The sequence below is a fragment of the Lampetra fluviatilis genome, chromosome 55, assembly GCF_964198595.1.
Source record: "Lampetra fluviatilis chromosome 55, kcLamFluv1.1, whole genome shotgun sequence".
NCBI lineage: Eukaryota > Metazoa > Chordata > Hyperoartia > Petromyzontiformes > Petromyzontidae > Lampetra > Lampetra fluviatilis.
This window is the reverse complement of record NC_136329.1, coordinates 8,585,293-8,613,072: the sequence shown is the minus strand read 5'-3', so window position 1 is coordinate 8,613,072 and position 27,780 is coordinate 8,585,293. Positions and strand designations below refer to the sequence as shown.

The following is a 27,780-nucleotide window of genomic DNA, read 5'->3' as shown; positions in this document are numbered from 1 at the left end:
CTTCCCTCACGCCACGCCCCCTCCCCTCACACCACGCCCCCTCCCTTCACGCCACGCCCCCTCCCTTCACGCCCCGCCCCCTCCCCTCACGCCCCGCCCCCTCCCCCCACGCCCCGCCCCCTCTCCCCACACCTTCCCCTCACACCACGCCCCCTCCCTCCAGACCACGCCCCCTCCGCTCACACCACGCCCCCTCCCCTCACGCCCCGCCCCCTTCCCCCACGCGTCTCATACACGTGCCGGGGCCCCCCCCCCACTCTGCTCTTTTCTCGACCATCTTCGGACTTGGAGCGCTGCTCTGCTTCGGGTAAACACGAAATCCTCCTCCTTCTTCTCCTCCTCCATCTCGCACGAGAGTCCGCGGGGCCAGGCAGGGGTGGCCACCCTCCCGGGCGGAGGCCTCTGAGGCGTCTGAGGCTTGCCGCGCGCTCGCGACCGCCGTTTCGTTTCGAGCCTCTACAAGGCCCGAGGCGGTTTCTTAGGTTTCGGCTGCACTTGCGTGCCCGCTCCTCGCTGAGCCAGACCGAGGCAGTGGTGGGCTCGCTGAGCCAGACGAAGGTAGCCGTGGGCTCAATGAGCCAGACTGAGGCAGCCGTGGGCTCATTGAGCCAGACCAAGGCAGCCGTGGGCTCACTGAGCCAGACGAAGGTAGCCGTGGGCTCAATGAGCCAGACTAAGTCAGCCGTGGGCTCACTGAGCCAGATAAAGGCAGTCGTGGGCTCACAGAGCCAGACTAAGGCAGTCGTGGGCTCACTGAGCCAGACCGAGGCAGCTGTAACACCTGGGGGCTCACTGAGCCAGACTAAGTCAGTCGTGGGCTTGCTGAGCCAGACTAAGTCAGCCGTGGGCTCACTGAGCCAGATAAAGGCAGTCGTGGGCTCACAGAGCCAGACTAAGGCAGTCGTGGGCTCACTGAGCCAGACCGAGGCAGTGGTGGGCTCACTGAGCCAGACTAAGGCAGTTGTGGGCTCAATGAGCCAGACTAAGGTAGCCGTGGGCTCACTGAGCCAGACTAAGACAGTCGTGGGCTCACTGAGCCAGACCGAGGCAGCTGTAACACCTGGGGGCTCAATGAGCCAGACGAAGGTAGCCGTGGGCTCACTGAGCCAGACCGAGGCAGTGGTGGGCTCACTGAGCCAGACTAAGCCAGTCGTGGGCTCACTGAGCCAGACCGAGGCAGTGGTGGGCTCACTGAGCCAGACTAAGGCAGTCGTGGGCTCAATGAGCCAGACTAAGGTAGCCGTGGGCTCACTGAGCCAGACTAAGACAGTCGTGGGCTCACTGAGCCAGACTAAGGCAGTCGTGGGCTCACTGAGCCAGACTAAGGTAGCCGTGGGCTTGCTGAGCCAGACTAAGTCAGCCGTGGGCTCACTGAGCCAGACGAAGGCAGTCGTGGGCTCACAGAGCCAGACTGAGGCAGTCGTGGGCTCACTGAGCCAGACCAAGTCAGTCGTGGGCTCACGGAGCCAGAATAAGTCAGTCGTGGGCTCACTGAGCCAGACTAAGACAGCCGTGTGCTCAATGAGCCAGACGAAGGCAGTCGTGGGCTCACAGAGCCAGACTGAGGCAGTCGTGGGCTCAAAGAGCCAGACCAATTCAGTCGTGGGCTCACTGAGCCAGACCAAGGCAGTCGTGGGCTCAATGAGCCAGACTAAGTCAGTCGTGGGCTCAATGAGCCAGACGAAGTCAGTCGTGGGCTCAATGAGCCAGACGAAGGCAGTCGTGGGCTCACTGAGCCAAACTAAGTCAGCCGTGGGCTCACTGAGCCACACTAAGACAGCCGTGGGCTCACTGAGCCAGACTAAGTCAGTCGTGGGCTCACTGAGCCAGACTAAGTCAGCCGTGGGCTCACTGAGCCAGGCCAAGTCAGTCGTGGGCTCACTGAGCCAGAGTAAGGCAGCCGTGGGTTCACTGAGCCAGGCCAAGTCAGTCGTGGGCTCACTGAGCCAGACTAAGTCAGCCGTGGGCTCACTGAGCCAGACAGAGGCAGCCGTGGGCTCACTGAGCCAGACTAAGTCAGCCGTGGGCTCAATGAGCCAGACAGAGGCAGCCGTGGGCTCACTGAGCCAGACTAAGTCAGCCGTGGGCTCAATGAGCCAGACGAAGGTAGCCGTGGGCTTGCTGAGCCAGACTAAGGTAGCCGTGGGCTCACAGAGCCAGACCAAGACAGTCGTGGGCTCACAGAGCCAGACCAAGACAGTCGTGGGCTCACTGAGCCAGACCAAGACAGTCGTGGGCTCACTGAGCCAGACCAAGACAGTCGTGGGCTTAATGAGCCAGACTAAGTCAGTCGTGGGCTCACTGAGCCAGACCAAGACAGTCGTGGGCTCACTGAGCCAGACTAAGACAGTCGTGGGCTCACTGAGCCAGACCAAGTCAGTCGTGGGCTTAATGAGCCAGACTAAGTCAGTCGTGGGCTCACTGAGCCAGACCAAGACAGTCGTGGGCTCACAGAGCCAGACTAAGTCAGCCGTGAGCTCACTGAGCCAGACCAAGTCAGTCGTGGGCTTAATGAGCCAGACTAAGTCAGTCGTGGGCTCACTGAGCCAGACCGAGGCAGCTGTAACACCTGGTGGCTCACAGAGCCAGACTAAGACAGCTGTAACACTGGGGGGCTCACAGAGCCAGACTAAGGCAGCTGTAATACTCGGCCTCGTAGAGCCATCGTGGTTGTGAGATGTTAACTCCCTCGCCTGGTATGCAGGAGGTTGTGGGTTTGATCCCGACCTTGACGCTGTATTTTTGGAGTTTGCACCTCCCCCTCCCCTCCATGGTTGCGTGGATTTTTAAATCCTTTATATTAAGTTCGCTTGCTTGCTTGCTTGCGTGCTTGCTTGCTTGCTTACGACCGTGCAAATCTTTCGGTCGTTTTTTAACCCACTTCCCGTGATCCGATCGAGCTGACATTTTCCACACAGACTCGTTGTGCGTGACTATTAATTTTCGTGAAATTTTTTTTCCTAAATTTTACACTTTTTAGGGAATTTTTTAAAAATATTTAATTACCAATTGCTTAATGCTGGCAGACAATCATCTGACCCATAGCTGGCAGCCATCTCAAGCCAGAGGACGAGAGGACTCTAGCCGCCACGCATATAAAGGATTTAGAGTGAAAAACTTTGTTTTTACGGGTTAATTTTTTCTCCCCTAACCCTAAACCCTAACCCTTAACCCTTAACTCTAACGCTAACCCTAACCCCAACGATGATTTGACCTCTTCGTTGAGCTGTCATTTGTGATGGCGAGGGTCGCTTCTGATCAAGAGCTACGTAGCAGCACGGTGGGGCGCCTTGCCTTGTAAAATAAATAACTAGATACATTTTCTTCTTGGTTCTTTAGGTAAAGTCACGTAGAAGGGAAATAATAAAAATAAAACATAATAAAATAATTCTCACGACGTTTCGGCCACAACGCAAGCAGCCGTCCTCAGGTGAAGAACAGGTCTGTCGGAAAGACAGCGTCTGAATGGGCACCACCAGGCTTGGAAGCGTATATTTAAGCTGGGTTGGAGGGGGAAGGGCACATTGACAAAGGATACGCTGCCAAGCCTGGTGGTGCCCATTCAGACGCTGTCTTTCCGACAGACCTGTTCTTCACCTGACGGCGGCTGCTTGCGTTGTGGCCGAAATGTCGTGAGAATTATTTTATGATGTTTTATTATTTTATTATTTCCCTTCTACGTGACTTTACCGAAAGAACCAAGAAGATGAATCCCTGCAGTCACGAAAGCTTTAAATCGAAACTAGATAAATTGTTGAGTTTTTATTTGAGCTTCAACTGAAGGTCAGCGAGTTATTCCTGATAGTGGCCACGTTCGGATGGGGCCGGACGGTACGGCCAACGTTCACGAATCGCGTTTGAAACGTCGGCGAGACTCTGCAGGAGAAGTGGTTGACACAGAAGTGGATGACACAGAAGTGGTTGACACAATGACTTCGCTTGGGGGGTGGGGGGGGCCGTTAGCGGGGTGAACCGAGACCCCCCCCCCCCCAAACAGATTACACTGGTCAACACACTGTTTCTGGCATAAGGTATTCCAACGGTTTTAAGGTAATTTAGGGGTGTTGATGTGTCTATCACATCAGGTTTTTGATATATCAAATATAGCATTTTCAATAAAAACTGTGGAAGAAACATATTAAATAAATGTGGATATCTACATCATAAAATATTATAAACACACTATCCTAAAAATACAGCACCATATTTTAACACTAAAGCAGTCACTGACTCGCAACAACTTGCAATCATAAGTGACGGAGTTAATTTCGGGTAAAATCAATGAAAACGGGGTATGCCGATAGCATAAAATGAGATGTGATAGAGCAAATCTGAGATCAGATTTGGAATCGGTACCCTGAAATTAGTCTAGAACAGCTGCAAAACTCCAGGCCAGAATTTTTTTTTGTTGACCAGTGTTTTTTATCTCACGACTGCGTCTCTATACGCTGCTCGCAATCCTGTCAGCCCCTTATCAGTAACCGCACCTTACTACAGGCCAAGTCAGACCCTATTGGTCACCCCGTGCTCCTTATAAATCTCAACGTTCATCCTACAACGTCCCATAATCACAAGGAGAGACACAGAAACGGACAAATTTATAGTGTGGCACGTATTGAAACGGCCGTACGCTGCGTGGTCCTGAAAACTCCATTTCCCCTGCTGCGAGGATGGCCACCGTTCACGTGGTGGTTATGTTCCTTGACGAGGTGCGGTTGGTGGTGGGGGGGGCGTTGGAACCATTTGGGGTAGTTCTGTTGAAATTCCTTCCCTTACCCCAGAGGTCGCAAACGGGTTTTGATTCCTTACCCGTACCCGGCCGCACCAGGGTCGCAAACGGGTACCCGTACCCAGCCGGGTACAGGTACCCGTTCCCTACCCGTACCCTACCCGAAATGAGTGACAAACGGCTACTCGCCAGTGACTCACGGCCTACCCGTACCCGGCCGCACCAGGGTCACAAACGGCTACCCGTACCCGGCTGGGTACGGGTAGCCAGGTATCGGGTAGGGTACGGGTATCGGGTACCCGGTTGCGACCCTTTCCCTACCCCAGAATTCTGCGTGATGTGTGGCACCGACAATAATGCAAAGGTGTTGTAAGCACCCTTGGCACAAGAGCATAAAATAGCAGCGCTTGTCACATCCGTTGGACAGGGGGGGCAGGAGGGGATGGGAACATGTCGGCATGAGGCAGAGGTCGCAAACGGGTTTTGATTCCTTACCCGTACCCGGCCGCACCAGGGTCGCAAACGGCTACCCGTACCCGGCCGGGTACAGGTAGCCGGGTATCGGGTAGGGTACGGGTATCGGGTACCCGGTTGCGACCTCTGGCATGAGGTGAGGAGGCAAAGGAAAGTGATTTAGTTGAGAGGAGGGGCGAGGGAAGGTTGGAGGAGGGGGGGGGCAGAGAGCGTGGAGGGGGCACGAGATGGCGGCCGAGACTGGGTGCTGCACGTGGCAAGAGAGCGAGAGAGAGAGAGACATTCCCGGTGCATTGAGCCTTAGAATAATAAGAATGTATTGCAGAGCATCGTTCGTGCAAAACTGCATCTCGCAAACCCCGCGTGGATAACCCTCGTTCCTTTCCACCTCTCCCCCCTCCCCCCGATATCTCCCGACGCTGCTTGTTACTCGCAGTGATCAGCGTCGGACTTGGGGACGCCGAACCCCGAGGGCGGGTGGCCGACAGCGCGTGCCGTTGCCGCCGTAGCTTCACCCGGCGATCGCAACTCGACGGACCCAACCCGAGACGAGAATGGCCGACGTTGCCGAGCAGCAGGAGCAGCTGCTGCAGGTGCATCATCAGGAGCTGCAGGAGGAGCTGCAGGAGGAGCTGCAGCAGGAGCAGCATCAGGAGCAGCAGCCGCAGCAGCAGCAGCAGCAGCAGGCTGACCTCACGCCAGCGTCCTGCCGTCCCGGATCGTGGTCGGAGACTGAGACCAACGCTCTGCTGGACGCTTGGGCCGACCGCGACATCCAAGACTCGCTGGCGCTCGCTCCGCACGAGCAGGCGTGCGTGTACGAGCGCGTGCGCGACCGCCTCGTCGCGGCGCTGCCCGGCTCCCAGCGCTCGTCCCAGGACTGCCGCCTGCGTATCCGTAAGCTCAAGATGGTGTACGCCAAGTCGCGCAAGGCGGTGGCGCAGGCGCAGGAGCAGGGCACGGTGCGTCTGTCGCGCTCGCCGTACTACGAGAAGCTGGACAAGGTGCTGGGGCACATGCCCATCGCGGCCGGGGTGGTTCGCGGCGGTCGAGGAAGCAAAGGAGGTTGGTGACTTGCTCGGGTTTCGCAGACGCACGCACGCACGCGCGCGCGCGGAGGTGTGTAGGTGGATCCTCCTCTTGGGAGAAAGAAGCAGTTTGCAGGGCTTGCAACATGGAAGAAGAAAAAGTTGTTGATCCTAGAAAATGTACTGTGAGCACATTGCCGTACCCAGTGGTGCATGGGATGTGGAGGCTCTCATCCGTCAGTGGCCTGACAAGAGGGCTCCGCTATGTAGGCACGCACGCAGAGAGGAGAGAGAATATGGAGTGGGAAGAGTGGGGGGGCAGAGAGAGGGGGGGCAGAGAGGGGGGTAGAGAGAGAAGGGAGGGGTAAGGCGAGCAGAGCGAGAAATCTTTTGTTGAATCACACACTATGATAAGATATGCATTCACCTTGACGCCAAAAGCCTTTTGGCGTCCTCTGGTTGAGCACCAATTGGGTCGAGGCTCAAACAGTTTAAAGGACAATGCATATATTACACTGGTCAACAAAAAAAAATGTCTGGCCTGCACTTTTGCAGCTGTTTTAGACTAATTTCAGGGTGCTGATTCCAAATCTGATCTCAGATTTGCTCTATCACATCTCATTTAAAGCTATCGGCATACCCCATTTTCATTGATTTTACCCGAAATTAACGCACTTATGATTGCAAGTTGTTGCGAGTCAGTGACTGCTTTAGTGTTAAAATACGGCGCTGTATTTTTAGGATAGTGTGTTTATAATATCATTTTATGTAGATATCCACATTTATTTAATATTTTTCTTCTGCAGTTTTTATTGAAAATGCGCAATATTTGATATCTCAAAAACCTGATGTGATAGACAAAAACTGATTCCAGATTTGGAATCAGCACCCCAAAATTACCTTAAGACCGTTGGAATACCTTATGCCAGAAAAAGTGTGTTGACCAGTGTTATCAGAGTGTGTTTTTTGTTTGCATTTTGACTGCAATTATGGTGGTTAATGCACTAACATGGATCCTCGTAAAAAGGTTTCAGTTTTGTTGCCAGAAAAAGGGGAAAAACCCCCTATTATCCAAAAAGATCACGTTAATAAACACGCAGAGGGTTCGATGAATCACGACGTTTCGGAGGCAACACAAGTCTCCGTCATCAGGTGGGACCGTCACAGCCAGATTAGCTGTATCAAGTGAGGCTTCAAGTGAGGCTTGATACAGCAAATCTGGCTGTGACGGTCCCACCTGATGACGGAGACTTGTGTTTCCTCCGAAACGTCGTGATTTTTATCATTTTATTTCTATTAATTTCAATTTCATTTAATTACCTACGTGACTTTACCGAAAGAACTAAGAGCATCTCCCTCTGACCGCCGGCTGTGCTCCCTCTCCTCCTCCTCCCCCCCGTCGTCCCCAGCGGAGAGCTCGTACGAGGAACTGGACGAGTTCGACGTGGAGTTTGGCAAAGTCGGCATCGACCGCTTCCACGAGGACTCCCACGTCGACTTCTCGTCCGGCGACAGCATCAGCAGCTTCCTGCAGGACGCCGTGGCCAAGCGTGAGTTGGGGGGTCGCCCCGACGGTGAACGCTGTGGGGGGGGGTGATGGTGAACGTGGTGGGGGGGGGCGATGGTGAACGTGGTGGGGGGGGGGGCGATGGTGAACGTGGTGGGGAGGGGGCGATGGTGAACGTGGTGGGGAGGGGGCGATGGTGAACGTGGTGGAGGGGGGGGCGATGGTGAACGTGGTGGGGGGGGGGCGATGGTGAACGTGGTGGGGAGGGGGCGATGGTGAACGTGGTGGGGGGGGGGCGATGGTGAACGTGGTGGGGAGGGGGCGATGGTGAACGTGGTGGGGGGGGGCGATGGTGAACGTGGTGGTGGGGGGCGATGGTGAACGTGGTGGGGGGGGGGCGATGGTGAACGTGGTGGGGGGGGGGGCGATGGTGAACGTGGTGGGGAGGGGGCGATGGTGAACGTGGTGGGGGGGGGGCGATGGTGAACGTGGTGGGGGGGGGCGATGGTGAACGTGGTGGGGAGGGGGCGATGGTGAACGTGGTGGTGGGGGGCGATGGTGAACGTGGTGGGGGGGGGGGCGATGGTGAACGTGGTGGGGGGGGGGCAATGGTGAACGTGGTGCGGGGGGGGCGATGGTGAACGGGTGGGGGGGGGGGGGCGATGGTGAAAGTGGTGGGGGAGGGGGCGATGGTGAACGCTGTGGGGGGGGGCGATGGTGAACGTGGTGGGGGAGGGGGGGGGAGTGACTGTCAACACGGCGGGGGGACGACGCTGACGGTGAACGCGTTGGGGAAGGGCGACGGTGACCCCGCTGCGCTCGTCTCGCTCACCACCGCCCCCCCCCACTCACCCTCTTCACCCCACCCCCTCCCCTCTCCGGCCCGGTAGCCGGCGGCTCCCTGTGGAAGCCGTGGGACGTGCGCGAGACGAGCGCCCTGCTGGACGTTTGGCTGGCGCCCGACATGCAGGCGGCGCTGGTGGCGGAGCCGCGCGGCGGCGCCACCACCAGCGTGTACGGGCGCGTGCGCGACGGCCTCGTGGCGGCCCTGCCCGACTGCCGGCGGACGCCGCACGAGTGCCGGGCGCGCATCAAGAAGCTCAAGATGATGTACGCCAAGGCGCGGCGGGTCGCGGCCGGTCAGGCGCCCAAGCACGGAGCCGACAGGTTCACTCACTCGCAGCTCTTTGACAAGATGGACCGGGTGCTGGGACGCGGGCAGCAGCAGCAGCAGGGCGGCAGCGGCGGGGAGGCAGAGACACTCACCGTGGACGACGCCGACGACGACGAGGCGATGGGTGAGGAGCAGAGGTCGCAGACGCGTTGTGATTCCTTACCCGTACCCGGCCGCACCACCAGGGTCGCAAACGGGTACCCGTACCCTTACCCGTACCCGGCCGGGTAGGGTACGGGTATCGGGTACCCGATTGCGACCTCTGGGATGAAGCCATGTTGCAGGCGCGGGTGGGTTGATTCTAGGAAGTTGAATTGTGAGAAGAGACAAGACGTTGGGAAATGAGTGACAAACGGTTACTCACCAGTGACTCACGGCCTACCCGTACCCGTACCCGGCCGCACCAGGGTCGCAAATGGGTACCCGTACACGGCTGGGTACGGCTGGGTATGGGTAGCCGGGTATCGGGTAGGGTACGGGTATCGGGTACCCGGTCAGTTTTGTTGCCAGATAAAAGGGTAAAAAACCAATGATCATATTTTGCTACTGGCAAAGGAGGTTCCAATAGTAAAAGTTTGTCACGTAAACAGAACGTGGCCAATTCGTTACTGGTGCAGCACTAACCGCTTGTGTGTTGGAGAGCAAATCCACAACATTTACAGTCTTGAGTACGACGTTTTGCCAGTAGTTACAACCGGCATCATCAGGCGACAGCCAGATTTGTGGATAAATCCTCCTCCTGTTTCTTGACTTCAATAGAGCGGTAGATGTGTTCGGGAACGAAACAGGAGGAGGATTTCTACACAAATCTGGCTGTCGCCTGATGATGCCGGTTGTAATTACTGGCGAAACGTCGTACTCAAGATTGTAGATGTCGTGGATTTGCTCTCCAACACACAAGCGGTTAGTGCTGTACGAGCAACGAATTAGACCCCGTTCTGTTCACGTGACAAACTTCTACTAGCTGGCCGTGTCGGTGTGGTGGAGGGCTCAACGACACATTTCAATTGATGAGATCAAAACCAACAACAAAGCCTCAGCCGTGGATGACGACATCGGTCGGGCGAAAGCCCCCCGCCCCCACACCCCCCCCCCCCGCTCACCCCCCCCCTCCTCCTGTCTCAAACATTCTGGAGTTCTGCGTTCCGTAAGCTCGCGTCTAAATCTTTGAGGGTTTCATCGCCGCGCGGGGGCAACCGGCGACGCGCTACTAACGTTCCGCTCCCGGCACGACCCCTCCACCTCCGGCGCCGTCCCTCTTGTCGTCCCCCGCAGCCTCCGAGGGCTTCCTCGACTCCCCGATGCACCAGACCCGTTCCGTGCCGCAATCCCCGGCTACCCGTGGCGGCTCCGGCGCTGGCGGCGCTTGCTGGTCGGTGTCTGAGACCAACGCCCTGCTGGACGTGTGGGCCGAGGACGACATCCAGGCGATGCTGGCGTCTCCGACGGCGCGCAACAACGCGTGCGTCTACGACCTGGTGCGGGACCGCCTCGCCGCGGCCTCCCCGCCGCCGTCGGCCGACGTGCCGCCCCGCTCGTCCCAGGACTGCCGCCTGCGTATCAAGAAGCTCAAGACGGTGTACGCCAAGTCGCGCAAGGGCGTGGCTCAGGCGCAGGAGCAGGGCACCGCGCGCGCCTCCAAGTCCCCCTACTACGAGAAGCTGGACAGGGTGCTGGGCCACCTGGCCGTCAGGGAGGCCAACGGCACCGCAGCGGCGGTGCGCATGAAGCGGGAGGCGTCGGCGGCAGACGTCGGGGAAGCCGGTAAGGCAGCGGCACGTTCGGCTTTGTCGTCGTCGTCGTCGTCGGTGGTGGGATTGTCTCCGGGTCCTCGTCCCGGTTTGTTTTTGTAAATAAATAAGTATAACCCGTAAAAACAAAGTTTTTCACTATAAATCCTTTATATGCGTGGCGGCTAGAGTCCTCTCGTCCTCTGGCTTGAGATGGCTGCCACCTATGGGTCACAGATGATTGCATTGCACCATTAAGCAATTGGTATTTAAATATAATATTTTTGTCCTAAAAAGTGTAAAATTTTTGAAAAAAATTTTCACGAACATTAATTGTCACGCACAACGAGTCTGTGTGGAAAATGTCAGCTCGATTGGATCACGGGAAGTGGGTTAAAAAACGACCGATAGATTTGCACGGTCCTAAGCAAGCAAGCGAACTTAATATAAAGGATTTAAAAAAAATAAAAAATTCAAAATTCCCTCCGAATTTCAGAATCGGCGTCGCGCGTTTCCAGCTGTTTGGCTGCGGTTGTGAATTTCCATTCGTCCGTGTGACACGTGGCAGCGCCTTCGCGATCAATGTCATCCATGGTGCAGGTTTTGTTAGGTTTGGAACTTATCACTATTAGTTTAGTAGGTTTCAGTGCCACGGACTTTGCGACCTCTAACCCCCACCACATCCCCTCCCCCCGCCCCTTGATCGGCAGCGTCGATGCCGGCCGCCTCGCCCGCCGCGTCGGAGCGGAGGGGCGTCAAGCGCCACGGCTCTCCGGGCGACGAGAGCGAAGCGCCCGGCAAGGCGGCGTCGGCGTCGTCGGCGTCGACCGCTGGCGTAGAGGAGCTGGTGAGCACCTTCCTGCGGCTGGAGGAGCGCCGCGAGCGCCGCGAACGCGAGCTGGAGGCTCGCCTCACGCGCCTCTACATGCAGTGGGAGGAACGGCGGCGGCGGGAGGACCGCGCCTTCCTCGCCGCGCTCGCCGCCATGCAGACGCAGATGCAGGACAAGATCGTCGGGCTCATCGTGCCGGGCTCCACCACGGTGGCGTCTCCTCCTCCTCCGTCGTCGGCGGCATCGGCGGCCGCGATCGCCGCCGTGGTGACCCCCGCCGCGGTGACCCCCGCCGCGGTGACCCCCGCCGAGGTGACCCCCGCCGAGGTGACCCCCGCCGAGGTGACCCCCGCCGAGGTGACCCCCGCCGAGGTGACCCCGTAGTGACTGGCGGCCTCTTTGGGAGGCTTCCGCTGAGGTTTTCGGCGAGGATTCCCTGCGGAGGCCGACTCCTTCGAGGCCTCCGTGGAGGAAATGGAGACGCCAGTGCGGCCCTGACGCGGCCGTGGTGCAGGTCCTTGGCCGGGTAGTTTAGTTTTTTAGTTTTGTGTTGTCACGTAAGTCATCATTACTGGGCAAATCTGGATGAATTTCGGCCTGCCCACCCCACCAATCCCACCCCCCCCCCCTCCTCCTAGTGGGCAATTGGAATGGCGTTGTCCAATCGGAACGGATTTAACACGCAGCAGGCTTTCGCTAACAATATCATCCGTAATAGAGGTTTTGTTTGGGGTTAGATCGTGTAAATATAAATGTGTCGTCGATCAGTAAGGGCTTTGTCACGTGAACGGAACGTGGCCAATTCCTTACTAGTGCAGCACTAACCGGTTGTGTGTTGGAGAGCCAATCCACAACATTTACAATCTTGAGTACCATGTTTCGCCAGTAATTATAAGCTGCATCATCAGGCTGACAGCTAGGACAAATCTCCAACACTGGTTAGTGCTGCACTAGTAACTAATTGGCACGTTCTGTTTACGTGACGAACCCCTTACCAATTGGCTGTGTCGGGTGCTGGCGGGTTTGACGACACATTTATACTTACGCGATCTAACCCAACGAAATCTCTATGATCTGCGGAGGCCGGCGGGTGATTCGTGAAACCGTGAATTCAACAAATGCCGTCTTTCTTTTTTCGGTTCGTCAGTTGCCGACGACGATTTGCTGCGCCAATTCTCCCCCCCCCCCCCCCATCGTGGCCAACTCTGGTTAGCCGAGCCCCTCGATTGATGCAGCACGTTTGTTTATTTTCTTTCGCACCACCGTATTTAGCCGACCGCGCTAATCGGAGGTGAGGTGGAGGTTAGGACAACCAACGAAACAACAAGCCGTTGTAATGAAACGAGTTTATCAATGTAGATGATGATGATTTAAAAGTGCATTGTAGCTACCGGTGGCTTCCTAATATTGGAAGGAAGAGCCGTTCCAGACGGCCGCAGAAGCGCGCGTCTGACGGAGCCGCGCTGATGATGCGTTGGCCACCGACTTTATTTTGCTGTTAGCCAGCCGCCGCCGCCGCTGCTGCGAAGTTGACGACCCAAATTTGCGTGACGCGGGATTTTGACGTTGATTGTCACGATTTTCTCCCCCCCGACCCCCCCCCCCCTCTCGATTCTGGGTTCGCGATCTGAATTCAAGAATCAAATATTTGTTGTCGTCGTCGTCGTCGCCGGTGAACATTTTTCACCTCCTAGCAGCGGCGAGATTTTGCACGAAAGCAAAATTTGCTTTCGGCGAATATGGCACGAAAATCAAAAGGGGGGTCGGTTCCGTTCCAATGCCGATGTCCCAACGCCCGTAGCACGAGCATCGAAGCGTCGTTTTGCCTTAGTTGAATCTGACCCCTGAGCGTTGCGCGAGGGATTAACTTATCGGTGAGATCGGCGAAAGTAGCGCGCCGGTTTCTCATTCCGGTTTACTCCACCGTCAAAAGGAGCCTTGGAAAAATTATTTGACGGCGACGCTGCGGCCGCCGCCGCGTTGACGGTGGCGGCGTGCACAAGCACGACACAGGAACACGCTCTCTGTGTCTCGCGGATCCGTCAGTTAACGCTGCGTCCGTGCGGCCTTGAAAGGAAAAATCTATCATCGGTGTGACGTTCCAGGCGATTTCCCCCCCCCCCCCGCCGCCAGAGGTCGCAACCAGGTACCCGATACCCGTACCCTACCCGATACCCGTACCCTACCCGATACCTGGCATTTCCCAACGTCTTGTCTCTTCTCACAATTCAAGTTCCTAGAATCAACCCACCTGCGCCTGCAACGTGGCTTCATCCCAGAGGTCGCAATCGGATACCCGATTGCGACCTCTGGGAGGGTACGGCACGGTACGGGTACCCGTTTGCGACCCTGGTGCGGCCGGGTACGGGTAAGGAATCAAAACCCGTTAGCGACCTTCTGCCCGCCGCCCTTCTTTCGTAGCACGATTAATTCCACCCGTGCTCTGTGATGAAGACCCCCGTTGCTGGACACGTCACCGATGGTATACTTTTCCTTGGGAGGCAAACTCGGGAGAAACGCCCTTTGTTCGTTATCGACAAACGTGTTGAGTTGTTATTTTTTTGTTAGTATTTTAAACGTTTTTGGTAATCGTAACGTGATTTCCCTTCGCTCTAGCCGAGTTTCCCCCTCCCTCCCTCCAACCCCCCACCCCTGTCGCCATCCATAGGCTACTGTTGCGATGAGCTGTACCGTTGATGCAAGGACTAATAAGACGTGGACTTGAGCTTCGGACAGAATCGTGTCGGGTTGTTTTTTTTATCGTCTCGGTATTTTGTCGTTTGAAAAATATCGTCGGCGGTTTCCTCCCACCCCCCCCCCCCGCGTTCACCATTCTTAGTTTACAATTGAAGATACAATTGTAGTTCCTCCTAAAAAAATATCTGCTCGTGTCCCTGTCGCCAGAGTGCCGTTCGGATTGAACGGCGGACGTTAAGTAATTATAAGAATTGGTTTTACCCGTTCTGGCAATAAAACAGGTGATGTTAAGATGTTCAAACGCCAAACTGAAACCTTTTGCGAGGAATCATCTTTGCATTAACCACACACACAAGGCACTTGTGGTGAACATGCAAACAAAATAACACGCTCCGGTAGTATATGATGATGCATTGGCTTTGAAACTGATTGGTCCACACCAGAGACGGCTTTCTTTAGAGCCTAGTCTCAAGCGGTGTGTAACAATGAACCCTTTGCGATGACGTCCACGACTACGTCATCGGTTATTCTCCCGGTTCCGTTCTGATGGCGCTACGCGCACACACGCAGTGCACTGAGGCTCTCCCGCAAGGCCGTGCGGGAGAGAGAGAGGGCGTCAATGCGGCACGGTTTTACTGGTAGGAACCTCCTGGTTACACCAGCCCACACGGGATTATTGTGTCCGTCCGTCGTGCATCAAAAAATGGGAGGGGTGGGGCTGGGTGAGGCTGGGTGGAGAGGGGAGGTTGGGGAGGGGCTGGGTGGGGAGGGTGGGGCTGGTTGGGGAGGGTGGGGCTGGTTGGGGAGGGTGGGGCTGGGTGGGGCTGGGTGGAGAGGGGAGGTTGGAGAGGGGCTGGGTGGGGAGGGTGGGGCTGGGTGGGGAGTGGAGGTTGGGGAGGGACTGGGTGGGGAGGTTGGGGCTGGGTGGGGAGGAGAGGGTGGGAAGGGGAGGGTGGGGAGGGGCTGGGTGGGGCTGGGTGGGGAGGGGCTGGTCACCCCGTGGTGCCCTTATAAAACTCAACGTCCAACCTACTCACGCCGGCTTGTGCCCGCCCTCACAGTCGGCCATATTTGCGGAATACACCACGCCGCCGTTGACCCTGCAGGCCATTGACCGAGCAACCCAACGTTCCTACCAGCTCCCTCCGCAGGAATGTGTTTTGGTGCCCGGCTATCGTAGAGTGGTGGTCGTGCTGCTGCGGTTCTCTTACGGTGAGTACCGACGTCTTGATATCAACGACGACGCTGCTGCTGCCACTCCCAGGTTGTGGAGGTGGAGTGTGATGCCACAAAATAACCAGGCAGGTGGTTCGTTTTGGTGGGGCTGATGGTAAGTCCTCACGTCTAAGTGACACGCTCCAGGTTCAGCAGCAGCGCCTCCAACTCTTCCTCTTGAGTGAGCAGCAATCGCCAGATCATCGGCATACAGCACATGAATTTTATATTATGAATACAGCACATGGTTGACCAATAGGGAGCCATCCCTCGACCGCACCCGGGCATTGATCAGCCTCCCATTGTATCTGTACCAGATGGAAATTCCTCCGGTACAGCCATAGAAAGGCTTCACGAACTACGTGGTCGAAATAGATGTAAAATAATGTGGGGGCCAGAGGACATCCCTGTCGCACCCCAAGGTGAACAAGGAATGGCTTTGACTACCGGCCACGTAGTTTTGGCCAGGCCCGCTCACCATCATGAAGGTCCTTAATGATCGTGAGCAGAGGGTCAGGGACTCCGAAAGCACGAAGAACAACCCAGAGCCCAGGCCTACTGATGGTATCATAGGCAGCCTGTCACAGGCTACACGGGGGATCTTTGTCTTTGTAGGTGCTACTCGCTAACAGCACTTGCCACAACAGGTATGTGAAGGCTATAGAGGGGGTCTTTGTCTTTGCATCTCTAAGTAAGCAGGCTGCGCGCCTCTGCCACGGCATCTTGCCGCCGCACTAGCCCCCACCCCCTTCACCCCCACCCCTTCACCCCACCACCTTCACCCCCTTCACCCCCACCCCCTTCACCCCCTCCACCCCCACCCCCTTCACCCCCTCCACCCCCACCCACTCCACCCCCACCCTCTTCACCCCCACCCCCTTCACCCCCACCCCCTTCACCCCCACCCCCTTCACCCCCACCCCCTTCACCACGGCTCACCATGGACCCATGTCAGCTGATGGGTCGTCCTTGTTGTGGTTGCTGCTGTTGTTGTGGTTGCTGCTGTTGTTGTGGTTGCTGCTGTTGTTGTGAATTGAATCTCCTTTATTAACCACGGCCGGTGATTCGTGCTCCAGGTGAGAGCCTGCTGCTGATGTAGATTTGGAGTTTGCGTCTCTCTCTCATCATCATCATCACGATGACCAGGATATGTTAACTACCTCGCCTGGTGTGCAGGAGGTCGTGGGTTCTATCCCGACCCTGACGACGCCTGCTGCTGTAGATTTGGATTCTGCGTCTCTCTCCCCATGGTCGCGTGGATTTTTCGCCGGCTCCTCCGGATTTCCCCCGCCACATTTAGAATCAACGTCACCGCACTTTCATAGAGTTTGGCTGCTGATACGAATGTCCACGTGATGGTGATGATGATAGGCCACGTGGTAAGCTGCTATCGCTTGTGATGGCTAGGGGTCGCTTCTGAGAAAGAGCTGCCACACAGTAGCTCGGTGGGGCTCTACCTGGTCAAATACAACACCGTTTTTTATACTGGTAGGAACCTCCTGGTATCACCAGCCCACAGGGGATTATTGTGTCCGTCGTGCATGGGAGGGGCTGGGTGGTGAGGGGCTGGGTGGTGAGGGGCTGGGTGGTGAGGGGCTGGGTGGTGAGGGGCTGGGTGGTGAGGGGCTGGTCACCCCGTGGTGCCCTTATAAAACTCAACGTTTAACCTACTCACGCCGGCTTGTGCCCGCCCTGTCGGCCATATTTACGGAATACACCACGCCGCCGTTGACCCTGGCCATTGACCGAGCAACCCAACGTTCCTACCAGCTCCCTCCGCAGGAATGTGTTACTACTACACTATTATATACGACTACGCTACATTATACACTACATATACTACTACACTACATTATACACTACATAGAGTACTACACTACTACACACCAAAACAGGGACACCTCGACTTATGAATGAGTTAGGTTCCAGAGATCTGTTGACAGTCGATTTGTTCGCAAGTCAAACACCTGTCGATCCAAACACGTTGTACGGCGTGTACACTAAACACGGATAATGGTTTTAAGAGTTGTAACATTCCTGCGGAGGGAGCTGGTAGGAACGTTGGGTTGCTCGGTCAATGGCCTGCAGGGTCAACGGCGGCGTGGTGTATTCTGCAAATATGCCTGACTGTGAGGGCGGGCACAAGCCGGCGTGAGTAGGTTAAACGTTGAGTTTTCTAAGGGCACCACGGGGTGACCAGCCCCTCCCCACCCAGCCCCACCCCTCCCAGCCCCACCCTGCCCCACCCCTCCCATTTTTGGATGCACGACGGACGGACGGACGGACACAATAATCCCCTGTGGGCTGGTGGAACCAGGTGGTTCCTACCAGCATAACCTCCTGTAGATGTAGATGCCACTTACGACTTTCAGTCCAAACAGGCAACTGGACATACGGGACGGAGTTTGTGCGTATCTCTGAAAGTTCGTCAGTCGAATGTTCGTAAGTAGAGGAGTCCCTGCACCGTAGAATGCAGATGCTACTCAAAAGATTAGTTTTCTTACTGTTCTGGAGATGGCGGGATCCGCAAACTCAGTATCTGGGCGATGCCCACCCACCAATGTTTGTAGATTATCTCTAATTACACCCTACGAAAGGCAGAGTTGCTTTTAGTGGGCTCCCCAGAAGCAATGTCAACAGAAACATGCAAGGCCATTCAATGAGGCTCTGGCTATTGCAAGTTCCCCTTGAGCAAATCTTTATTTACGATTTCACTGGGTAACATTTTGAAAGAATATAAAAACAAACCAATCAGCAACAATACAAGAAACAAAACCGACGATATTACGCTTACACCTGAAATAACTCAAAGTGTACAATGACCTTTTAAACGAAATGCTGTCATTTCCACCCCCCCCTCCCCTCCAACCCCAAACTTAGAAAGAAGATATAGAGTTCTTTAGCTTCAGCTCACCAACTCGGCCTGGGAGAGTTTGCTTTATTTACAAACTATTTAATGGTTACTCGAAACAAAATATTACTCGTTCTACGTCTTCAGCGCTAGGTGCCTCTGGCCACGATGGGCCTTGAGTTTTGTTTAAACCACGAAAAATAAGTCTTTCATTTGCATTGTGAGACAACCATGAAACACAAATCTTTCCATAACTTATGACGATGACATGCAAATGCTGGAGGACATTTAGCTTGAACCACACCCTCACCACTTCCCCACGTTTCCAGTCCGTCCGTCACCTTCGTTCAAATCTGCACCAATTTCCAATCTCCACCCTCCTCCTGAAACACCGAGTTGGCGAAACCAGCCACTGCCCACTGGCAGTGTGGATGCAGACCATGCCTGCAACCTCTCGCAAGCCGCACACCCACAAACAAAATCTCGGAGCGTCTCGCAGCACATCCATCGTCCCCCCCACCAGTTTCATCCGTTCCTTTGAACGAATTCGTTGCTGCATTTCGGTGACTTGCAGTAACCAAAACGGCATCCTCTCGCGCAAAGCCACCATCCTCCCGTTTGCAAAAACGCGGTCCGAGCCCTGACTGGCGGCGTTCAACCTTCTCGTCATCTCATAGGCCTCCAAGAATCTTCGTCAAGTGGCCTCGGCCGTGCCGAGCTCACCTCGTCTCTCCCTCTTGAACGTCGCAGGCTTCTCCTCTGGCCGCACGGGATTCGCTTCCTCCTCTCTGTCACTGCCCTGCACGTCGGTCGGTGTCTCGACCAGCCACACCCCCCCACCCCCTTTCTGTCAGAATCGAGACTCTTCCATTGATCCAACTCTCCCGCACCTCTTAAGCTGTCGGTGTTCGCGAACTGCGAACGCCGACAAACGCGGATCCGTCCTAGGGTGTCAAGAAAGTTATCGGCCTCCAGAGAGATTTCCAATGCCCAAGAGGCTCACGGATCCGTCCCTGCCATAGCTCGATGCCAGCGATCAGAGAAATGAGGTAAATGGCGTCACCCCGCTGTTGTCAGTTCACGACAAAACGGATCTCATTCTGCACGTACAAATAATGCGTCAGCTTGTTGACGGCGATTTCCTCTACAAATGTCACGTATCCTGCAACATGTCATATATCCCCACCCCGAGCAGCTTCACAGTGAACCATACTTTTGTGTAAATAAACATATATGTTGACCGGGGCATGCGGCATGACTGTTGTAGTATACAGCATAACAAGTCATAGTCCAAATGTATATAAATATTGACAAACCAGTCCCTCTTATTTTTTTTTATACTTCAGAATGGCACGTAATGCATTCGAGTCCTCGTTCTCTCAACAAGATCACTCTCTCAACATTTCGACCAGCTAAAATGTACCTCGGCTACGTTCTCCTGCACCAACAACGTTGAGGTTTCGTACTTTCTCGTTTCTCTGCTCCATGCCGCCATCCGACCCCGGTCACCTGGCTACCCTCGACAACCAGCAACAGGAGCGAAGAATGGTGGCGACCAGGAGGCAGAGGTCGCAACCGGGTACCCGATACCCGTACCCTACCCGATACCCGGCTACCCATACCCGGCCGGGTACGGGTACCCGTTTGCGACCCTGGTGCGGCCGGGTACAGGTAGGCCGTGAGTCACTGGTGAGTAACCGTTTGTCACTAATTTCGGGTAGGGTACGGGTAGGGAACGGGTACCCGTACCTGGCCGGGTACGGGTACCCATTTGCGACCCTGGTGCGGCCGGATACGGGTACGGGTAAGGAATCAAAACCCGTTTGCGACCTCTGCCAGGAGGAGGGGTCAGGCCACATCCCTGGACGAGGCCTGCTCACGCCGAGGTCAAAATAAGGGAGCCCAGTCCCGCAGTGCCTTGCAAACGTGGCGCGGCCATCTCCACAGTCGCCGGGCCTGCAGGTGACACCCAACGGCAAGGTCGGACGCCCAAGCCCGCGATGCTACCGTCCGAGTGGAATGGGCTCTCAGACTCTCAGGGAAGGGGGAGTGGAACAACACCCAATGCCTTCTTACCTCTAGGCCAACGCGTAACAACGCCCGATGCATTCTTTTAGCCGTACAGAAATCTGCACCTCTGTGGCCGTGTTACCCTTGACGGTGTTTTCCATACAGAACGGACAACCGCTGCCGTGATCGTCACCCGCTCATTGTCCTTTGTAGGTAAAAATCTTAGAGCTCTCGGCCACGCCCGACCCGTGGAGAGCGCTCCCGTCTGTCCGATGCAAAAGGAGTCAGACACTAAGTTGGCAAAAGTAGCTCCTGCTGTGGATGAAAAGTTAACCCCCCTACCACCCTGGGCAGACACTGAGGTTGAGATCCTCAGGATAACCTTGTCGGACTGGCAATCCACAACGGGGGGCACGGAGCGAATAAAGCCTGTAACTCGCCTAGCCTTTTGGCAGAGGCAAAGGCCGCTCGGAAAGCAGCCTCCGACGTCAGTAGCCGTCCAGACGCTGTGGCCACGGGCTTGAAGAGCGGAAGCATAATGCACGTCCAACACAAGTCTCGGGATCCCAACGGACCATCGAAGCTGGCCCATCTAGGCTTCTCCAGAGCGACGTGGTCTAGGCGGCACTGCCACAGAACCTACTGGGACACCGTGCACGTATACTCATGCGAGGGAGACATCACCGACAGCCGCACCTCTTAAACATTGACCCCCTGCTGTCCACCAAATGAGGGTTCCCGACAGGTCCGCTCGGTTAGATTGACCCCACTGCCTGAGGCTGCCGGAAGCTGCATGAGCGGGTCTCAATCACGGAATCTGGCCCAGGGTACCATTTCCGTAGTTGAGGCCACTTGACTCAAGCAGAATCAAAACGTCTCTCTTGCCCAGGTCACTGGCCTGTCATGCGGGGCTCAGGCCTGTTTGGCTGACGGTGAAGGCCCTTCTTGTCGTGGCAAGCGTGTCAGACCCCTGATCCGTCCGGACGTCGCCACTGAGGTAGTGAAGGCGCTGTTGGCTGTAGGACGCACACTTCACTGGGGTCACCACGAGTCCGTGGTGGTGAACCGGTTATCGAGGTAAATGTGGATCCCCCTTTCCCTGATTCTGCCACCAAGGTCACCAGGAATTACGTGAATACCCTTGGGGCCAAATGCAGCCCTGCAAGGCAATGCTCGGTATTTGTGTTGTCCTTCCAGGGTGGAAGAACCTTACGTTACTGAAAGCAATGAGGATTCATTGGCACGAGGAGGTAAGCACACTGTAGACCCGCCGACGTCATCCAGCATCATCTTTGTTGCGCGTTCCTGATGGGCACGCAACGACTCCGTTATGAAACGTTCCTTCTTGAGGAAAACGTTGAGCTTTCTCAGATTTAATATTGCCCTGAAAAGCCCTGCCATGTGTTTCTTCTTCCCATGAAAGTTCTGGAGTTAAACCCCTCGGCCTTATTGTTGATAAACCGCTACCAAATGCATGGCCTGAATGTCGAACGGCCGCAAATCCTCCTGCTTAAGAAGCCTGGGCAAGCTCCGGGTCCTCCGCTTGGAGGCGACGGTCGATATCCGCTGAAGCGAGGTGTAGCTCCCGGAAGTCCAACCAATAACAGCAACGAATCCTCCCGCCTGAGAGGCCTTGGTGAGCTCCGGATCCTCCGCTTGGAGGCGACTGTCGATATCCGCCGAAGCGAGGTGTAGCTCCCGGAAGTCTAACTGGTAACAGCAACGAATCCTCCCGCCTGAGAGGCCTTGGTGAGCTCCGGGTCCTCCGCTTGGAGGTGACGGTCGATATCCGCTGAAGCGAGGTGTAGCTCCCGGAAGTCCAACCGGTAACAGCCACGAATCCTCACGCTTGAGGCCTTGGTGAGCTCCGAATCCTCCGCTTGGAGGCGACTGTCGATATCCGCTGAAGCGAGCTGTAGTTCCTGGAAGTCCAACTGGTAACAGCCACGAATCCTCCCGCCTGAGAGGCTTTGGTAAGTTCCGGGTCCTCTGCTTGGAGGTGACGGTCGATATCCGCTGAAGCGAGGTGTAGCTCCCGGAAGTCCAACCGGCAACACCGCCCCCACGACGGCGCGCATGCACGTCCTACGTTGTCGTACGTGCCCACTCCTGCGCACGTAGGAGACGGGAGCGGCTGCGTCGGGGCTGCCGCTGGGGCCACTTTGGCTTGACCTTGCCTCTGGCAAAGTGCCAGTGGTAGGGCAGTCTAACGGTAGATTTAACCTGCTGCACACAATGCTGCTGGCTCTAGCGTCCAGGGGTGCGAAACGAGCAGAAAGTGCCGAGGTGGCTCTGCTCTCCTGGCATAGTCGACCCCTGTTGAGGCGCTCTGGGTGGGGTCCCTTTGCTGAAAAGGATCTGGCCTTCGACAGGGAGGGCACTCAGAGCTGCCTAAGAGTTTGACGTCACTTTGGTTCCTGTTTTCTCGCCAAATCAATCTGTGGCCCACTCCCGCCGCCGGCTGCTGCTGCAGCCTGCGAGGCGATCGCCAGTTGATCCCAACCCCATGTTCACGGTAGACTGAGCCCAAATCCAGGATGTCGGTGTAAGCCTGGCTGGAACTCTTTTGTACGTGGAACTTCTTTGCCTGCCCTGAACGCCGACGTCGGGCACGCAAAGGTCGTCCGCGCCAACCCTGCTACGGGAGTGTACCGAGATGCGGTGACGTCTCATTCTTTGTGTCGTACCGGCTCATGCTTTGCCACACCGCGGTTATCTTGCACAGGTCACCGAACCGTAGCGCGCGCGGCCGCGATGCAAATCGTTGCCGGCAACGCAGCAAAGTCGCGAGCTTGTAAGTGCCCACAACCAAAATGACCTCTCTCCTGTCAAGTGGCTCTCGACGGAGAATTTTCTGTTAAGATTCAAACAGTGACCCACACATCACCGCTGGGCTTGCACAAGGCCTAGAAAACTAACTGCATCATTCTCACTCTCCTTCCACTGGGCATGCAGGCTTCCAAAAGGCTCCAAAACCCCGTCCGTTTGAAGTGCTTACCAGACACAAGTTTGCTTCCAAGTCTTGTCCCAAAGTGTGCCTCTAGTTCTTTTGCAAACAAGGCCTTGAGGATGGTCCCATAGCCAGGCAATGTGCTACGGTGGCCATTTTTGTTGGCGATGGTGACAAAAAGTGCCCACCACCTCTTCGCAAGAGACCGCTCCCACAGCTAGTCGTTATTACATACCGCTGGGCACTTGACGGGAAACGCGTCTCGTCGCATGTCTTTACAGCTAGTTTCCCCAAATGCTTACTAAATATTCTAATTGGGAACAATTACAGTAAATGCTTTGAGGCTGTGATGACGAACAAAGACGAAGCTACTAAGGTTATAAGCAAACCAAGAATGCCATCGCTTAGTGCACGGTCACTTAAACGAACACCGATTCCGGATGAGCATTCAGTGAAAAGCTTCATTACATTTCACTGGAACACGCCGACCCCCTATTCTCCAACCTTTGCCTGCGCGCAGCCAACCATTTCCTCCACCTCAAAGGGTGTGTCTCAGATAACACTCTACCACCACATGCCAGCCTCTGGACTTCCCCCAAAATCTTCTCAATCCCCCGTTCGGTGGCCGCTCGCTGCCTCCGCGTCTGCCACGTGCTTCTTCTGGTGCAACTGCAGGCCTTGCTCATTCGGAAACACGATGCCGCACTTTTTGCACGCGTACAGCATCGCCACCGGGTTGGCGGCGTGCAAGCCGAGCGGTGCACCGCTCTGCAAGCGATGCTGCGTGATGGGGCCATGTGCGTGGTTGTAACGATGCACCTGCAGGTCTCGAACGGTGTCAAATTCCTTCCCGCACTCTTTGCGGTCGCCCATCCGTGCGTCGTCTTGCGCATTCGCCTGCCAGCTTTCAAAGTGTTCGGCGAGCGTCCGCTGATGGAGATGCCTCTGCACCTCTTTCGCATGCTTGCTTCGATGTATTTGCAAGCCCAGATAGTTGCCGAATTCCTTCCCGCACTCTTCGCACCTGTGCTGGCTCTCCTGATCGACGACCTCCATTACTTCGGGTTGCGTGGCGGCCTTGTGGCGTTTTGACATCGACTCCTCGTTGAGCTGGTCCTCCGCTTCTCTGATGTGCTTAAAGTAATGCACTTGAAGGCCCCTGTAGCTGTCAAACGCCTTCCCACACTCTTCGCATCCGTGCTGGATCTTCTCCAGGCTCTTCTGCGCAAGGGGCAGCGAGTCTTCTGCGCCAGCGGCCGCTTGCTTCTGTGGAAGGCGGTTCTGTGCCTCCATACTGTGACTACTAAAATGTATACTGAGCCCACGAAAGGTGCCGAACTCTTTCCCACACTCTCCGCACTGGTGCCGGTTCTGTTCTGGGTTCTTTTGCGCTTTGGATGGCGAAGGTTCTGGGCGACTTGAAATTGGCAACTCAACACGATGGCCCTGTGCATCTTTGGTGTGTTTCAAACGATGCACTTCATGGCCTTTCCTGGTACCAAATTCCTTCCCGCACTCTTCACACCGGTACAGGCGCTTCTCAGGAATTTGTTGCACTTCCGACAGCGATCTTTGCGAGTCCTTCGAAATCGGCTTCTCGCTAAGGTTGCGATATGCCTCCCTCTCATGCTTATATTGGCTTTGAATATTAACAAATTCCTGTGCGTACTCCACGTACTGGCTTCCCCGCTCGCTCTTCTGCTCTTCAGGTTCTGAGGAGCTCTCGAGGTGAATAAATATCGGTTGCTGAACGAGTTGACCCTCTCCCTCTCTCGTGTGCTTGAAACGATGTACCTGCAACCCACGACTCGAGTTGAACCCTTTGCCACACTTTTCACACCTGTACTGGCTCAGCTCCGGACGTTCTTGAGATTCGGGTTGTGGTACGTTTTGGTAGTTCGCCGTCGGTTCCTGTACGAGCTGCTTCTGCGAATCCCTCGTGTGCTTGAAGCGGTGGATATTCATCGCACGGCTGGTGGCAAATCCCTTGCCACACTCTTCGCACTCGTGCAGCGTCTTCTCATCCAAGTCCCCTTCTCGCGGTTGGAGCCGTGGAACGTCCCGGTGATTTGCCGGCGGCTGCTCGGCCAGCTGGTTCTGAGCCTCCCGCTTGTGCTTGAAGCGGTGGATGTTCTTGGCGTGACTGGTGGCAAACCCCTTGCCGCACTCTTCGCAGTGGTGTAGGCTCGTCTCAGCGGTTTCTTGCACATCAGACGGTGACCTTTTTGAACCCTTCGAAATCGGCCTTTCGCCAAGCTTGTGATATGCCTCCCTTTCCTGCTTATACAAATGCACTCCCGGACCTTGAATCATGTTAAGTTCCTGTGCGTACTCCACGTACTGGCTTCCCTGCTCGCTGCTCTGCTCTTCAGGTTCTGAGGAGCTCTCGAGGTGAATAAATATCGGTTGCTGAACGAGTTGGCCCTCTCCCTCTCTCGTGTGCTTGAAACGATGTACCTGCAGCCCACGACTCGAGTTGAACCCCTTGCCGCACTCCTCACACCTGTACTGGCTCAGCTCCGGACGCTCTTGCGATTCGTGCTGTGGCACGTTTTGGTAGTTTGCCGTCGGTTCCTGTACGAGCTGCTTCTGCGAATCCCTCGTGTGCATGAAGCGGTGGATATTCATCGCGCGGCTGGTGGCAAATCCCTTGCCGCACTCTTCGCACTCGTGCAGCGTCTTCTCATCCAAGTCCCCTGCTCGCGGTTGGAGCCGTGGAACGTCCCGGTGATTTGCCGGCGGCTGCTCGGCTAGCTGGCTCTGAGCTTCCCGCTTGTGCTTGAAGCGGTGGATGTTCTTGGCGTGACTGGTGGCAAACCCCTTGCCGCACTCTTCGCACCGGTGCAGGCCCTCCTGCTGCCCATGCAGCGAGCTCTTTGCCGCTTTAGACGGAGCGCCGTCAATGGTAACAAATGCTGGATTCTGGGGAGGTTGATACTCCGCCTCTCCCATGCGTTTGGTAAAATGTGTACTCGGCCCACGATTGGTGTTAAGCTCTTCCCCATGCTCCTCACGGTTGTACTGGGTCTTCCCTGAGCTTTGTTGAACTTCAGACACTGCCCTTTCGACGTGTTTTGAGATTGGCCTCTCATTAAGTAGGATCTGCCTCTCCCTTGCATGCTTATAAATGTGTACTTGCAGGTCTCGTACGAAGTCAAACTCCTCGCCGCACTCTTTGCAAACGTGTTGGCTTTCGTGCCAACTCTGCTGCGTGTCAGGCCGTGACGAGCTGCCTGGACGATTCGAAATCTGCCCGTCAGCAACCCGCTTCTGCGCCTCTTTTGCATGACTGTAACGATGCACCTGCAGGTCCCGAACGCCATCAAATTCCTTTCCACACTCGTCGCATCTGTGCCGGCTCTCCTCCTGCAGATTCTCCAGTGCTTTAGGTTGCGAGATTTCCGAGTGATTAGACGACAGCCGTTCAGCAAGCTGGCTCTCCGCCTCCCGCCTGTGCATAAAGCGGTGGACGTTCTTCGCGTGACTGGTGGCAAACCCCTTGCCGCACTCCTCACACCTGAACTGGCCCGTCTCCGGACGCTCTTGCGATTCGGGCTGTGGTACGTTTCGGTAATCCGCCGTTGGTTCCTGTACGAGCTGCTTCTGCGAATCCCTCGTGTGCTTGAAGCGGTGGATATTCCTCGCGCGGCTGGTGGCAAATCCCTTGCCGCACTCTTCGCACTCGTGCAGCGTCTTCTCATCCAAGTCCCCTTCTCGCGGTTGGAGCCGCGGAACGTCCCGGTGATTTGCCGACGGCTGCTCGGCCAGCTGGCTCTGCGCCTCCCGCTTGTGCTTGAAGCGGTGGATGTTCTTGGCGTGACTGGTGGCAAACCCCTTGCCGCACTCTTCGCAGCGATGCAGGCTAGTCTCCGGGCGCTCTTGCTGCGACTCACGCGGCGAGCTTTTTGGGCAACCCACCGTGGGTTCCTGAACGAGCCGCCTCTCCGAATCCCTCGTGTGCTTGAAGCGGTGCACGTTGAGCGCGCGGCTCGACTCGAACTCCTTGCCGCACTCTTCACACCTGCATTGGCTCGCCGGGTAGTTCTCCCGTAACTCGGCCTTCGGGGGGGTCTGTGCGCAGCCGGACACCGGCTCCTCACCGGGGTTACCTTGCGCCTCCCTGGCGTGTTTGTAACGGTGAACTTGCAGCCCGTGACGCCCGTCAAACCCTCTGCCGCACTCCTCGCACCGGAACTGGATCCTCTCGACGTTCCCTCGTGGTTCGCGCCGCGAAGCGTCGAGGTGGCTTGATTGCGCTTGTTCAGCGTTCTGGCTCTGCGCCTCCCGCTTATGCTTGAAGCGGTGGATGTTCTTGGCGTGGCTCGAGCCGAACCCCTTGCCGCACTCTTCGCACGCGTGCAACGTCTTCCCAACGTCCTCTCGAGGTTCGGGCTGCGGCGAAGCATCGAGGCGGTTCGACGGAGGTTTATCAGCGAGCTGGCTCTGCGCCTCCCGCTTGTGCTTGAAGCGGTGGATGTTCTTGGCGTGGCTCGAGCCGAACCCCTTGCCGCACTCTTCGCACGCGTGCTGCCCCCCCCGATGGCCGCTCTGCAGCTCGGGCTGCGGCGTGCCTTTGAGGCATT

General features: G+C 56.2%; 1 protein-coding gene across 1 annotated transcript; it reads left to right on the top strand.

Annotated features, from left to right (window-relative positions):
* Positions 1-227: 227 nt before the first annotated feature.
* LOC144949913 (uncharacterized) lies at positions 228-14,280 on the top strand. The gene is made up of 6 exons (XM_078879899.1): positions 228-307; positions 5,640-6,268; positions 7,641-7,781; positions 8,629-9,036; positions 10,188-10,676; positions 11,353-14,280. The coding sequence occupies exons 2-6, from the start codon at positions 5,758-5,760 to the stop codon at positions 11,856-11,858; spliced, it is 2,055 nt and encodes a 684-aa protein (XP_078736025.1). The 5' UTR covers positions 228-307; positions 5,640-5,757; the 3' UTR covers positions 11,859-14,280.
* The last annotated feature ends 13,500 nt before the right edge of the window (positions 14,281-27,780 follow it).